Here is a 13,688-nt window from a genome sequence, read left to right on the forward strand (position 1 = left end):
TTTTGAGCTAAATAATCTAACTTTAGCTCTTCATATAGAGAAGAATCGGTACTTATCTACTTGTCTTATAATTTTGTGATGGCCATTTTCTAGCGGAACTGATTGTCTTTTTTTTTTAAGGTTTTATTTTATTATTTATTTGACAGACAGAGATGACAAGTAGGCAGAGAAGCAGAGAGAGAGAGAGGAGGAGGCAGGCTCCCCGCTGAGCAGAGAGCCCAATGCAGGGCTCGATCCCAGGACCCTGAGATCATGACCTGAGCTGAAGGCAGAGGCTTTAGCCCACCCAGGTGCCCTAGAGATGTTTGTCTTATATATCATTAGTGTGACTTGATATTTAAATCCCTAGCAAATTCCATATTAACTGCACTCATATGCTTTTATATCAGTATGTTTTGTCTATTCTGTTTTGTTTTCATATTTTTACCTTTAAAACTAATAACCTGTTTGTTGGCTAGATTGCTATTAGACTATAAGAAATGAAAATTTGAACATCATCGTCATAAATTTAAGGTAAATATTAGTATCATGACTGGTCACCAGAACCTGTGAATGGAACATAAATTTTGATAAACTGAACACAAAATTTTCATGGGATAGTCCATGTTATATTATAACCTAAATTTTTTAAATGTTATCTGTAATAGTGTAGGACTTACTATCTATTACTATGATAATGAAAAATAATACTGATTTTAATAATATTCAATTATCAGTGAAAGATTATTTCTCGAGGTACAGCTATTGTTTTGCCACAAATACCTTTCATTTGAACCCTCCTATTATAAGTGGGAGCTGGCTCTTCTCTTTTTCACCTCTCATTGACACATATCTCATGAACATCAGAGGCTTAAGCATGGATTAAAAATGACATGCCTCAAAGAAAATATCTATCTTTGACAACCACTTTGCAAAATACTGCATGTTATTTACATTCTCTATGCAGTGAAAATCCCTGCTGGCATGGTAGGAATTAATCAGAATACAAATCTTTGAGCGAACTGAGCGAACAGCTTCAAAAAAAAAAAAAAAAAAAGGAAAATGAAGAAGTTTCACAACTCTAAGTAAGTAGAGTTCCCTGTACCAGAGAGACTGATCCCCGTATCAGATAGACTTTCATTCTCTGGGTGGAGAGAACTTATCTAATGTTGCAGTATGACTGTGGTACCCAGAAGTACATTTTATGAGTCTGTGGCCCCTCTATTAAGAAGCATATCTTATATTTCTACTATAGCAACACCCCCATTAAATTATACATTGTGTTCATATTTAGAATGGATGAAAGTGTTTTTTCTAATTCCTTATTACTGTTATTATATACAGAGAGTAACTGATATATCTTAACAGCTAAGGATCAGAGATATCTTACTGGTCAGTTGTTTGATGTGACATTATATCTGAGATTCATTTCAAAAAAGTAATTCTTTTTAAATTATTTTTATTAACATATAATGTATTATTTGCCCCAGGGGTATAGTTCTGTGAATTGTCAGGCTTATACATTTCACAGCACTCACATATCACATACCCAACCCAGTGTCCATCATACAACCACCCTATCCCTACCCCTCATCTCCCAGCAACTCTGTTTATTTTATGAGATTAAGAATCTCTTGTGGTTTGTCTCCTTCCCAATCCCATAAAAAAGCAATCCTTAAGTATTTCAAGAGAATGAATTTTCTAAGACTTGTATTTAGTGGAGAAATGCTAAGTGAACTATCTTGACAGGCATTAGCAATTATACTTGACAACATTTTCATACTACATATGTATTTATTGAAGTCCTACATACTCATCTACATGTAATATAATGTATTCTTGTGTTCAATTATGTGAAAATTCAATACATTCTCCAAAATGTCAGCTATTCTCTCTATTAGGAGACTACAGTTTTGAGATTTTCCCATTCTTTGAGGAGAAAATAAGAATGATGGCTTAAAATCAGAGACAACAAAACAAAAAACAAATCCACTGGCCGCTGGCCGTGTCTAAACTAATGAAATCCAAGAACTGGATTTCTCTAATCTGCAATCTGCAATGTCAGTTTTGCCCCTGCAGAATTTTTGTACTTCCCCTTTCCCCATTAATTTCACAGAGAACTGAAGAGAACATTTTATGGTACTAAGAATTATTAAAATTAAATGAGTTGTGTATAAGTGGGAGGAGAGGGTTTGTAGTAGATATTTCTTCAGAACTCTGTAAGGTGATTAGTCACATAATAGAGCAGAGTAGTGACCTCAGAGATTGGATCATACAATTATCTGGCCTTTCCTTCACCCTTTTCAGCAGAAAACCTGCCCTTCTTCCCCCTCATCACTCTATCTTTGGTTCTAATACCTTCTTTAGCACCCTATGTACAGTGCCTTCTTCCTTCTAAATCTATCCATCATTGACCTTACTTGTTAGTACTTTCATTCATGTTCCCTTCTGCCCTCCTTCTCTTTGTCTGTACCTAACAAGTATATGTCACATACCATCCAGTGGCACTTACTGAAACACAATCTAAACCCTGCCTATGGCTTAGACCAGATGGTAGAAATGATGTAGAGCTCTGTTAACCTAATAAGAAGACGTACTGAGGGATAAGCTAAGATAACTGAAGTCTTGACTTAGATACTAAATAAATATACACAACATTAACAAGTAACTGAATACCTCCAATGCTCATATTGTCCATTTAAAATGGAAATAATAAAAATAATTACTTAATCCACAAGTACATATTGAAAATCAGTACAGAATATGCTAGGTAATGCATAGGCACTTTTCATAATTATATCCGACTTTTATAACAACCCTGAAACTCTCTAATATATATCTCTTTCACATGTGAGAAAACCAACTCTCAAAAAGACAAAGAGCTAACTCAGAATAACAATTTTAATCCACCAGCTCAAACACATCTTCCTTTTATAGACCATGTTCTCTCCTCAGATGAGATAAAATTCATGGAAACAAGTTGCAAATGATAAGATTTTGCATTGCTAAATGCATCTGGATGTGGACCAGCCTGTCCCAGGGGGCATTAGAGATAGACCACGCTCTACTACTGTACAGGACAGGAGGGGATGGCAGCCTACTGTTGAACCACAACACTTCTCTCTGTCCAGTTATATACATCATGAAACCCAAATTAAAGATGCTTATTACATACAAACTTGGAAGAGTACATGAATTGAAAAGAGCTACGTAAGTGAGGTAGAAGACATGTAAAGAGGGACTGAAGAAGAGGGTATGATTGAAGGCATTGCTATAGGTGTAAAGACATTCAATTCTCTCTCCTATAATGTGATTTCTATCTTGCTGGGAGTAAATAACTTCAGCATCATCTGCCTTTAAATAGAAAAAAATATAACTTATCTCAGTTCCCTGTGTTCTTACAATTAGGTTACTTTTATTCTTTTGATTTTAAATGTAACATGTCAATACAAATAAGATAGAATTAGGATCCTTTAAGTAGTTGATTTTTTATACTACTTTAGAATTTTCTTTGAGTAAGCAGGGAGAAAAATATAAAGTAGGTTAAGAATTTCATAAAGTTAATCTGTCAACTTAAAATCTTAGTTTTAAATAGAATTTTGTCTCATAAGTTTTTCCCTAACCTGACTCCTGGGCAATGTCAGGTAACAGACCAGTCTTGAGCAATTATTTAGCAAGAGGAGTTTCTGTTTGTCTCCCTTTCTTAACAGTTAAGACATCTTAGTATACAGGACAGTGAAGCTCCCTCTCTACTGAAAGAAAAAAAAAAAAAAAGTTTGGGGGGAGGGGTGTAGAGAAAAAAGTAGAAAAGCAAAAAGAAAAAGAAAACATAAGAAATGGCAGGATGCATTGGGGAGGGTATGTGCTATGGTGAGTGCTGTGAAATGTGTAAACCTGGTGATTCACAGACCTGTACCCCTGGGGATAAAAATACATTATATGTTTATAAAAAAATTTAAAAATAAAAAAAAAAAGAAATAGCAGAATGAGTGATTTACTCACCTTTCTCAAGAGAATGTAAAATATAAGATTTTTTCCATTATCAAGATTCATTTTCTATATTTCTATATTTCTATTTTCTTTAGCAGGGAGTTGACACCTTATTTCATAAAGCCTATTTATAACAGATGTTCAGCAAAATTATTCCTTGCTGAAATAATTTTGGGAAATGCTCCACACGATTATGCCACTGTAGAGATTCAAAGAACTTAATGGTATTTAAGCTTTTGCAAAGTTCTTCTCTAGAGACCTGTTGACCTATAGTTTTCCTTTACTTAGGTTGCAAGATTTTCTTTTAACAATCTATAAATTCTATCTGTCAAAACCAGATTGGATTTTGGGAATATCCAAATAATTGGGAATTTGCTGGCATTTATCTCTCTGAAATAAGCATTGTGTTACTAGTGATTTTACATTGTTTCCCTTTTCTCCTTTTCAGCGGACTGTGGAGGACCTTTTGAACTGTGGGAGCCAAATACAACATTCACTTCCATGAACTTTCCAAACAACTACCCTAACCAGGCTTTCTGTGAGTCATTTTCTCCCAGGCCATGAAAAACAGATGTATTTGTCAAGGCTAGCTCCCCTCTTTGACACAGCAAAGTTGACTATAAATTTGCCGAACCTCAGTACACCTACCACATCTAGTAGACTGCATAATATAATAACAACAATAACAGTAATAATTACTTATTTAGCATTTATTTTATGCTAGGTACTCTGTTGGTGATTAATATATTATTTCAGTTCAATTTTTACAATAATTCTTTGAAGCAGGTGCTATTATTATAATCTCAAATTTAAAAATTGAATAAAACCAGAGTGTGAAAGTATCTTACTCCAGGTACTACTGCCTTAATCACTCTTCTTGATTATGCATATAATGTCTGTATTACATATAACAAGTCCGTAATTCATAAAGTCAGTGAAAAGTATAGAAAAGGGCCAGTTGTAACATCCATACCTTTGTTAATATAATTAGTGTCAATAAAGCATGTAGCTAGATAATGCATAAAAGATGAGATGGGGTGCCTGGATGGCTCAGTTAGTTGAGCACCCAACTCCTGATTTCAGCTCAGGTCATGATCACAGGGTCTTGAGACTGAACCCCACCCATGTCAGGTAGCACGCTCAGTGGGGAGTCTGCTTGAGGATTCTCTCTGCCCCTTGTCTTGCTTGCACACTCTCAATCTCTCTAAAACAAATAAATAAATCTTTTTTTTTTTTTAAGATGAAATAATGAGGATTTACTAAAAATCTTAAGTCTGGGAGAATAGTTTGATAAAACTGCACAGAGCCTATCGCTTGGTCAATATTCCTAACTGGAGGACCAGTACAGCCTACAAATTGTGTTAAAAGTGCCAGTTCCCCAGCCTGGCCTACAAATTTGCCACTTTAGTAGGTCTGGGAAACAGGCATATTCCTCTCATGGCCATACCTAAGATAGCAAAAATGGGGAAATCTACCAGTGAATGAAATCCCCTAATGACAGTGAAAAATGTGTTGTTTAGAAAATGCCAACTTTCCTTCCTTCAAATGACCCAGAGATAAGGAAGTATAACTTTTATGGGGAATAGAGCCACAATTTCAGGGACTTATCTGATCCAAAAAAATAAACAGCCATGAATCTCATTTGACTTGTATGGGGAACCAGAGATTATCATCTTTACTTCACATTGAAGACATCTTTTAAACATATCATTTGCACAACCTAACGATCTAAGCATTCTGAAAGTCAGTGGGATATTAAAAGAACAATTTAAAGAAATTTATTGAATTTATTGATTTATGAAATAAGTATTCATTGGGCACTTTATTTGTTAGGCACTGAAATGAGAAAAGAAGCAGCAAACATAACATAGTCTAGATCAAGATGTAGATAAGTTGTCAGGCTTTACAAAATGCCCAAGCTATTTTAACAATAAGGGAAAAGGCAGGAGGGACCTGAGAGAATCATGAAAAATTCAGAGAAATTTGAAATTCTCACGAGAGAGAGAGAAGCTTTTGAGGGAAGTCAAAAGAAGAGTATTCTAACCTGTGTTGTCATGTATTATTTTTAAGGTGTTTGGAATTTAAATGCACAGAAGGGAAAAAATATACAACTTCATTTTCAAGAATTCGACTTAGAAAATATTGCAGATGTAGTGGAAATTAGAGATGGTAGAGAAGATGATTCTTTGCTCTTAGGTGAGTCTGTGATTTAAATACTATGAAAGTTGTATGGCTCAAGACATTGGATTGATAGAGAGAGCATTTCCCTATAACTGTAATCATTTTTACAACTAGCAAAATGAAATTACAACAGCAGAATAACATGTCAAATTTTATGTGGAACTTCCAAAATGAGAGTGTTTACAATTATGACAGAGTAATATTCTTCTTGAGCATCCTTGGCAAACCAGAATTAATATTTTTGCATAAGTGGTTTCAACCAGCTATATTAATATACTACAGTAAACATTACCCATTGGAGAGTAAAAGCTAAAAGACATATATTACTCAATTTAATATGCATTATGTGTACATCATATTCCAAAAATAGCTATTAAATCCAGTTTTGTTTCACATCAAACTAAAAGAAGAAATTGTTTTACGCAAATATTTTTTATGATTTTTTATTTACATTTCATTATTGCTCTGATTGCCTATTTCTCTAGGACCAGCGGCTCCTATATAAGTACCTGAGAATGATTCAAATATTGACCAAAGTTGATTTTTCCCTATCTTCTATTGATTACTAATTTTTTCAAAATACACATGGGGGAAAAGTGTACTATTCTGGAGGAAATTTTTGTATGTAGTTCGTAAAATACACAGTAACACAATAAAAACTATCAATCAAATGTAATAGCTAATATTCTATTTAACTATTACCAGTTTTTAAGAAAGTGTCTCCTGATAAGTAATACATTAAATTATGAAAATGCTTATAGGGCCAACTGGAGTACATGAAACAAAATACTTCACAAGTAAAAGTGTTTTATCTAACTGTGTTTGGGACTCATATTAATCATTTCCTACAAAACCTGGCCAGCTAGCTATGCAATGAGGATACAATCTCATGAACATGGCAACCAATGGAGGAAGACCAGAAGGAACTTTCCATAGCTGTACGGGGGGCAGGGTGGTAGAGAGGGTTCCCAGTGATACTAACTGATTACTGCTTACACTGTGTTCTCCCGCAAAATCCCACAAAGTTCTAAAATTCAGGCTACCTAGAAGAGGATTTTGAGAGCCACACACAGAAGACATCAACAATGAAAATCTCAGTGGGGATGGGAATCTAATGGTAATAAGAACAGATGAAATTCAAATATTATTTTGAGAAACATAGTTATAAACATATTTTGAGTTGTTTTCCCATTTTTACTTTATATTGTCCTTCTAATGAAAATTCAGTTTCTCATGATCTAAGAATTCATTTTCATCATTTCACCTCTTAATATTACATCAATTATTGAAAAGTAAACAAGAATTCCAGAGGATCTCAAAATCATATTTTTCAAAATTGAGGCAAGAAGTCTTTTTGAAACATAATCACTTTCCAGGATTGTAATATATAAAATATCTAATAATATGAGGGGTGCCTAGGTGGCTCAGTCAGTTAAGCATCAAACTCTTGATTTGAGCTCAGGTCATGATCTCAAGGTTGTGAGATGGAGCCCTGCATTGGGCTTTGCACTGGATGGGGAGCATGCTTACAGATCTGTCCCTCGGCCCCTCCCCCGGTCCCTCCCTAATTATGTGTGTGTGTGTGTGTGTGTGTGTGTGTGAACATATTTTTTTAATTAGCCTAAGCTTTATTGTGTAGTAGAGAATATTTCATTATTTATGAAACCCCCAAAGCCCAGGACTTAGTGGAAAACATTTTGAAAACCACCACTTAGGTTTATATTACCTGTCTCTAATTAACCTAATCTTTCAGCTTAGGTTAATAATTCAACTCACAAGAAATATCAAATACATTTGGACAAAAATTTACTAAGGGAAGTTATAACGCCCATTGTTTTATAAAGATCTTTAAAAGCAGTCATATAATTTTTTTTTTTTTCTGGGAATCACATGAGTTTGAAGAGTAGTGGCGCTAAGCCAGTAAATATTAGGAGGAATTTATCATTAAAGCATAGAGCCACAGAAACTTCAGACAATCCTGGAAAAGATCAATAGAGAAGTTGGCTTTCCTAGAAGCAGTGTCCAAAATCTAAAAGGAAGTACACAATTATGCACATGTGGTCACTGCCTGACCAGCCATGTTGCATGTTGCATACCTCTAGAAGACGGAACTGTAAGAACAGGTTTGCTTTCTTCCAGATGCAAAGGACTATTTCAGTGATTTTCTTGTTTTCTATTGGAACAGCTGTGTATACAGGGCCTGGCCCAGTAATGGACGTGTTCTCAACCACCAACAGAATGACTGTGCTTTTCATCACTGACAAGCTGTTGGCAAAAGGGGGATTTAAAGCAAATTTCACTACTGGCTACTACTTGGGGATCCCAGGTATGTGCACTTGGGATTACATGTTGCATTGTAACTTTCAGAGCAAAATGATAAAAGCATGTAGTGTTTCAAAGCCTAAATGTGACTTCAGTGTCTGCATTTGGATATACTCATTCTCTGTCATCACATCAGAGATTTTCTTTCCTCCTTTACATCTGCGTAACCACTGCCTAGGTCAGTTCAAAGCAGGAATGCACATCATTTTCAGCAGGTTTACTTGCTCTTCGATGGGGCGTCAAGTTGTGAATTTTGCTCACTTAAGTGGGCCATTTTAAATGTTAAAAAGCAGGTTACTTGGCACTATGAAGAAGAAGGATGATCTGTCAAGTTCCCTTTGCTAAAACTATTTTCAGAGAACAGCAGGGAGTCAGGCAAGTGAGCTGTTTGGATTTCAACAACATCCCATTAAAAAATTAACATCATTAACTTCTTAAAGACAACCAGTATAAAGCTGCTGCCATGAAGGATACAGGAATTTGGTGCTGATACCACTGGTGTGCACAACCTTCTTATTCTATATTTTTTATCATAACATAACATAGTCAGCAGGAAAAAACAAAATTGCATGCCTGCTCATCATGGATATATCTGTATTTCTATACCTGTAGATAAAGGATATGATACAACTCTTTGCTTCTGACAATTTGTGATTACTTGTTGCTCCCCTTGGACTATGATTTTTCTTATACTATTGCCCCTCCACTTTGGTTCTCTCCTGGTGCAAATATGTCAGGAAGACAAAATACATGTCACCTCCTTTATCTATCTTCCCTTTCCATAGGAGATTATGATCAGTTTGTCTTTGACTAGACTATCTAGAAAAGTGGTAGGGTCAAAGCATTGATCTTCATCTGGCCTGTTATCTAATCTCAGATCCAGCAGTACAAGTATCTGTTCCTCCCCTCACAACTAGCCCAGAATTTGGACTTCATCTCTGAAAGTTGTATGTTTTCTGCTTAACTGCAAAGTTGGTCTGTATCTTGTCCACCCTCTGGCCATGGAAATAAGTATTATCCAATCTACTTAGGTAGGAGTCAATCAACTAATCTGCCCTTCTGGGTTTCGTGATCAGTTTTAGAAACAGCTACTTGTGACTTATAAGCAATAGTGACATATATCAATCAAAATATTCAACTAGTGAAATAAACAAAATATTAAAAACTATGACAAATAAATAGTATAAAAATAGGAATAAAGAATTTGAGATTTACAGAAAATTAGATTTTTATCTTAAAATACTGCACATAAAAAGGAGAAAATATAGACCATGACTTAATTTCAAATTATTTTTACTTTACAAATTAAAACTGTTTCTTTTAAAATCATATTTATAATTATTTTTCAAAGAAATAAAAAATATAGTGACATGACAGTAGCAGTAGATGTTATATATTTATATAACTATATGTTTATAAATATATAAATATATGACTATATATAATATGTATATGGAGAGAGACTATATATATAGTCAGGAACTAACTTTGGAAAGAACCATATCATTGCTTTGAAATTTATTAATCAAGGTAATTTTGAAACAATCATTTTGTTTTGCTTTGTTTGTTTTTAATTTCAAGTTTTCATTTAAACTCCAGTTAACATACAATGTAATATTAGTTTCAAGTGTAGAATTCATTGATTCATCACTTACACATTATACCTAGTGCTCATCACAAGTGCCTCCCTTAGCCTGTCCCCCACTCACAGCCCTCCATCACCCCTCAGTTTGTTCTCTATGGTTTGCTTCCCTGTCTCTTTTTTTTTCCCCTTTTCATACTGTTTTGTTTCTTAAATTCCACATATGAGTGAAATCATATGGTATTTGTCTTTGTCTAACTTATTTCACTTCACCTAGTATTCTCTAGCTCCATGCACATCACTGCATATGGCAAGATTTCACTCTTCTTTATGGCTGAGTAATATTTTGTGTTGTGTGTGTGTGTGTGTGTGTGTGTGCGCGCGCACGCGCCACAACTTCTTTATCCATTTACCAGTCAATGAACATTTGTGCCTGATATTTATAGCAGCATTTCAACAATAGCCAAATTATGGAAAGAGACCATCATTTTTGAATCAAGCTACTGATTCTGTTCCTTGAAAATTTTGTTGCTACTGATTGCACTATGACAACCATGTTTGTCTGCCTATATTTTATTCTAGTTTTTCTCTTTGTGGTGTACCTATTATTTTAATTTCAATTTCATTCAACATTTGATTTAACTTAAGTTAATCATTTGGTTTTCTGATGATACTTTTAAAATGTAGATCAGTATTGGACATGAATGAGAAAAATTTGATAGGTAGTATTTAGTTCTTCTAAGATAAAAAAGACTTTGGATGTGTATGATTGATAAATCTAATTGGTTCTTATTATTACATAGAAAGTAAATGACCTAATAAAGAATTTTAGTCAATAATAGAAGACACAAGATGGTTTCAGCATTATTTTTATACCTAAAATTATAGCTTCTAATTTTCTGTGGAAAATTAATATTTAAATTTAGCTTCTAGTATCCTGCTGAACTCCTATCCCCCAAAAATGATATTACAAAACAGTTGCCCCTTAAGATATTGAGAATACCATGGCCATTTTCAGGCAGAGGAATTTCCAGCTGAAACTCTATCATAGCCTAATTATTCTTTCTGATTTGATTAGAGGTCTTTGTTAATTCATTAAGGGTACAGTTTTTTGGTTGATAGTATACCTATTCAAACACTCTTGCACCAAAATATCCACATTTCCACAAAAATTGCTGCACAGGATTACCTGAGTGGCTCAGTCATTGAGCGTCTGCCTTTGGCTTAGGTCATGACCCCAGGGTCCTGCGATGTAACCCTGCACAGGGCTCCCTGCTTAGCAGGAAGCTTACTTCTCACTCTCCCACTCCCCCCAGCTTATGTTCCCCCCTCTCACTGTGTCTCTCTCTGTCAAATAAATAAATAAAATCTTTAAAAAAAATTGCTGCACATAAGCATGATCAAGAATGTAAAAACAATAGATAAAGAGGTGGAAAAATGTGAGAATCTGCAATGGGCATGCAGGAAAAAAAAAACACCAAGCCCCAATTTGAAAATAATAAGCATTTCCAAAAGAAAAGAACCAGTCAAAACTGACAATGAAAAGTATAAAGGAAGAAGAATTATATATTTTCTGGATTTGGATAAATGCCTAAAAATCACAGAGTCTTACTGCTGTCTGTAAAAAATTAATAAGCAATAATCAGCATTATAAAATTTATTATTGAATTTTTAAATTTTAACAAAAATCATTTGACAAATTCCTAAACAGAATAAATATGTTAAAAATCAGATCAGCTTTGGGGCACCTGGGTGGCTCAGGAGGTTAAACACCTGACTGTTGATTTCTGATCAGGTCATGATCTCAGGGTCATGGGATCCAGTCCCGTGTTGGGCTCCATGCTCAGAAGTCTGCTGAAGATTCTCTCCCTCTCCCTCTGCCTCTCTCACCTCTCTCTCTCAAATAAATAAATGAATCTTTAAAAAATCGAATCAGCTTTATATATTACCCATTTAATGATGAATACTTACAGATGATTTAGTGATATTTCTGAGATTTTATGGAGAATTTAATGTAGGGGCATCAATATCATCTATTTGGCATCTATCATCTATTATTTGAATGCAAAAGAATTAATTCTTCCAAGTATCTTAAAGTAGTGTAAGAAAATACCAAATAACTACTCTGCTGGAGAAGAAGGCTTCCCAAACTTTTTCAAAGAGTGATGTCATGGAAATAACTTTTTTAAAAAGTATTATATTTTTTAAACATGATATTTTACACCTGAAGCTAATACAACAAAGTATGTTAACTATACAGGAATTAAAATAAAAAGCTTAATTAAAAAACAATCTGAATTTTTTTAAAAAAAAAGAGAAGAAGAACTGAATATTTTCTTCCAAAAAACATATAGAAATGACCAAAAGGTACATGAAAAGATGCTCAACATCACTCATCATTAGGGCAATGCAAATCCAAACCACAATGAGCTATCAACTCACACCTGTGAAAATGACTATTGTTGAAAAGACAAGTAATCAAAAATAAGTTTTGGTGAGGATGTGAGGATGGGAATGCAAACTGGTACTGCCACTATGGAAAACATTATGAAGGTCTCACAAAATTTAATATTTGGCCTACCATATAATCCAGCAATCCCACTTCTGGATATGAATCCAAAAGACATGAAATCAGAATATCGAAGAGATACCTGTACTTCCATGTTCATTGACGTATTATTTACAATAGCCAAGATATAGAAACAACCTCAGTGTTAATCTACAGATAAATGGATAAAGGTGATGTGGTATATTATATTCAGTGGAACACTATTCATCCATGAGAAAGAAGGAAATCCTGTCATTTGTGACAATGTGGATAAAACTTGAGGGCATTATGCTAAGTGAAATAAGTCAGAGGAAGACAAATACTACATAATATCACGTAGGTGGAATCTAAAAAAGTCAAATTCTTAGCAATGGAAAGAAGTTTATTTTTAAAGAAATGAAGATGAATTATAAAACCAACCGAACTAATGAGATTAAAAATAAAAACTAACTCTAACCAAAAGTGATTTTTTTCACAAATCTGAATAATTGGAATAATTATTGGGCATTCCACCATCTGCAACAAAGAAATCACTTTGATACAAAACTTTAGAGAAAGGTAGGTCTTAAAATAAACAAACAAACAAACAAACAAAAAAACACAACTTAGATGAGGACAGAGGAAAAAGGTGGAAAGAATAGATCACAAAAAGGAATATAACAATAAATTTCTTCCAACAAAAATATTACAGTTTCTGGTTTTTAGTAGATTTTTATGAGATAAATACAACCGCAAGGATTTTGAAAAATATCACAAGCAATTCTCTTCACAGTAAAAAGCCTAAAGAGCACAATCTACTACTTCTAATATGAAATAAATCCCAAGATTTTGGTGTAGGGGGTTGTTCATACTTGTTTACCCATTTGCTAGATTGCAATTACTATGATCATGTTATTCAAGAAATAAAACATTTAGAGAGAATTTCCGATTGAAGCTTGAATAGCGGATTCCATGACCAGCACCATGTGGTGAATATTCTGGGAATGTGGATTCCCAACACTCCTGGACACAGGACAGTTGCTGCTGCAGAGTAGAAAATGGAGTGAATGAGTCGTCATCAGCACAATCTTCTCCCAACGGGATTTT

General features: G+C 34.3%; 1 protein-coding gene across 1 annotated transcript in view; it reads left to right on the plus strand.

The window, feature by feature from the left end:
• The window catches only part of TMPRSS15 (transmembrane serine protease 15), a gene marked incomplete at both ends in the record, with an annotated part of 122,046 nt that overhangs the window by 56,094 nt on the left and 52,264 nt on the right, over positions 1 to 13,688 (plus strand). Inside the window, 3 exons of the mRNA XM_082746920.1 lie at positions 4,418 to 4,507; positions 6,040 to 6,165; positions 8,336 to 8,476. Coding sequence (XP_082603046.1) covers positions 4,418 to 4,507; positions 6,040 to 6,165; positions 8,336 to 8,476 — 357 coding nt within the window. The remainder of the gene's footprint in view (positions 1 to 4,417; positions 4,508 to 6,039; positions 6,166 to 8,335; positions 8,477 to 13,688) is intronic.

The sequence above is a fragment of the Mustela nivalis genome (genome assembly GCF_964662115.1).
Source record: "Mustela nivalis genome assembly, chromosome: 1".
NCBI lineage: Eukaryota > Metazoa > Chordata > Mammalia > Carnivora > Mustelidae > Mustela > Mustela nivalis.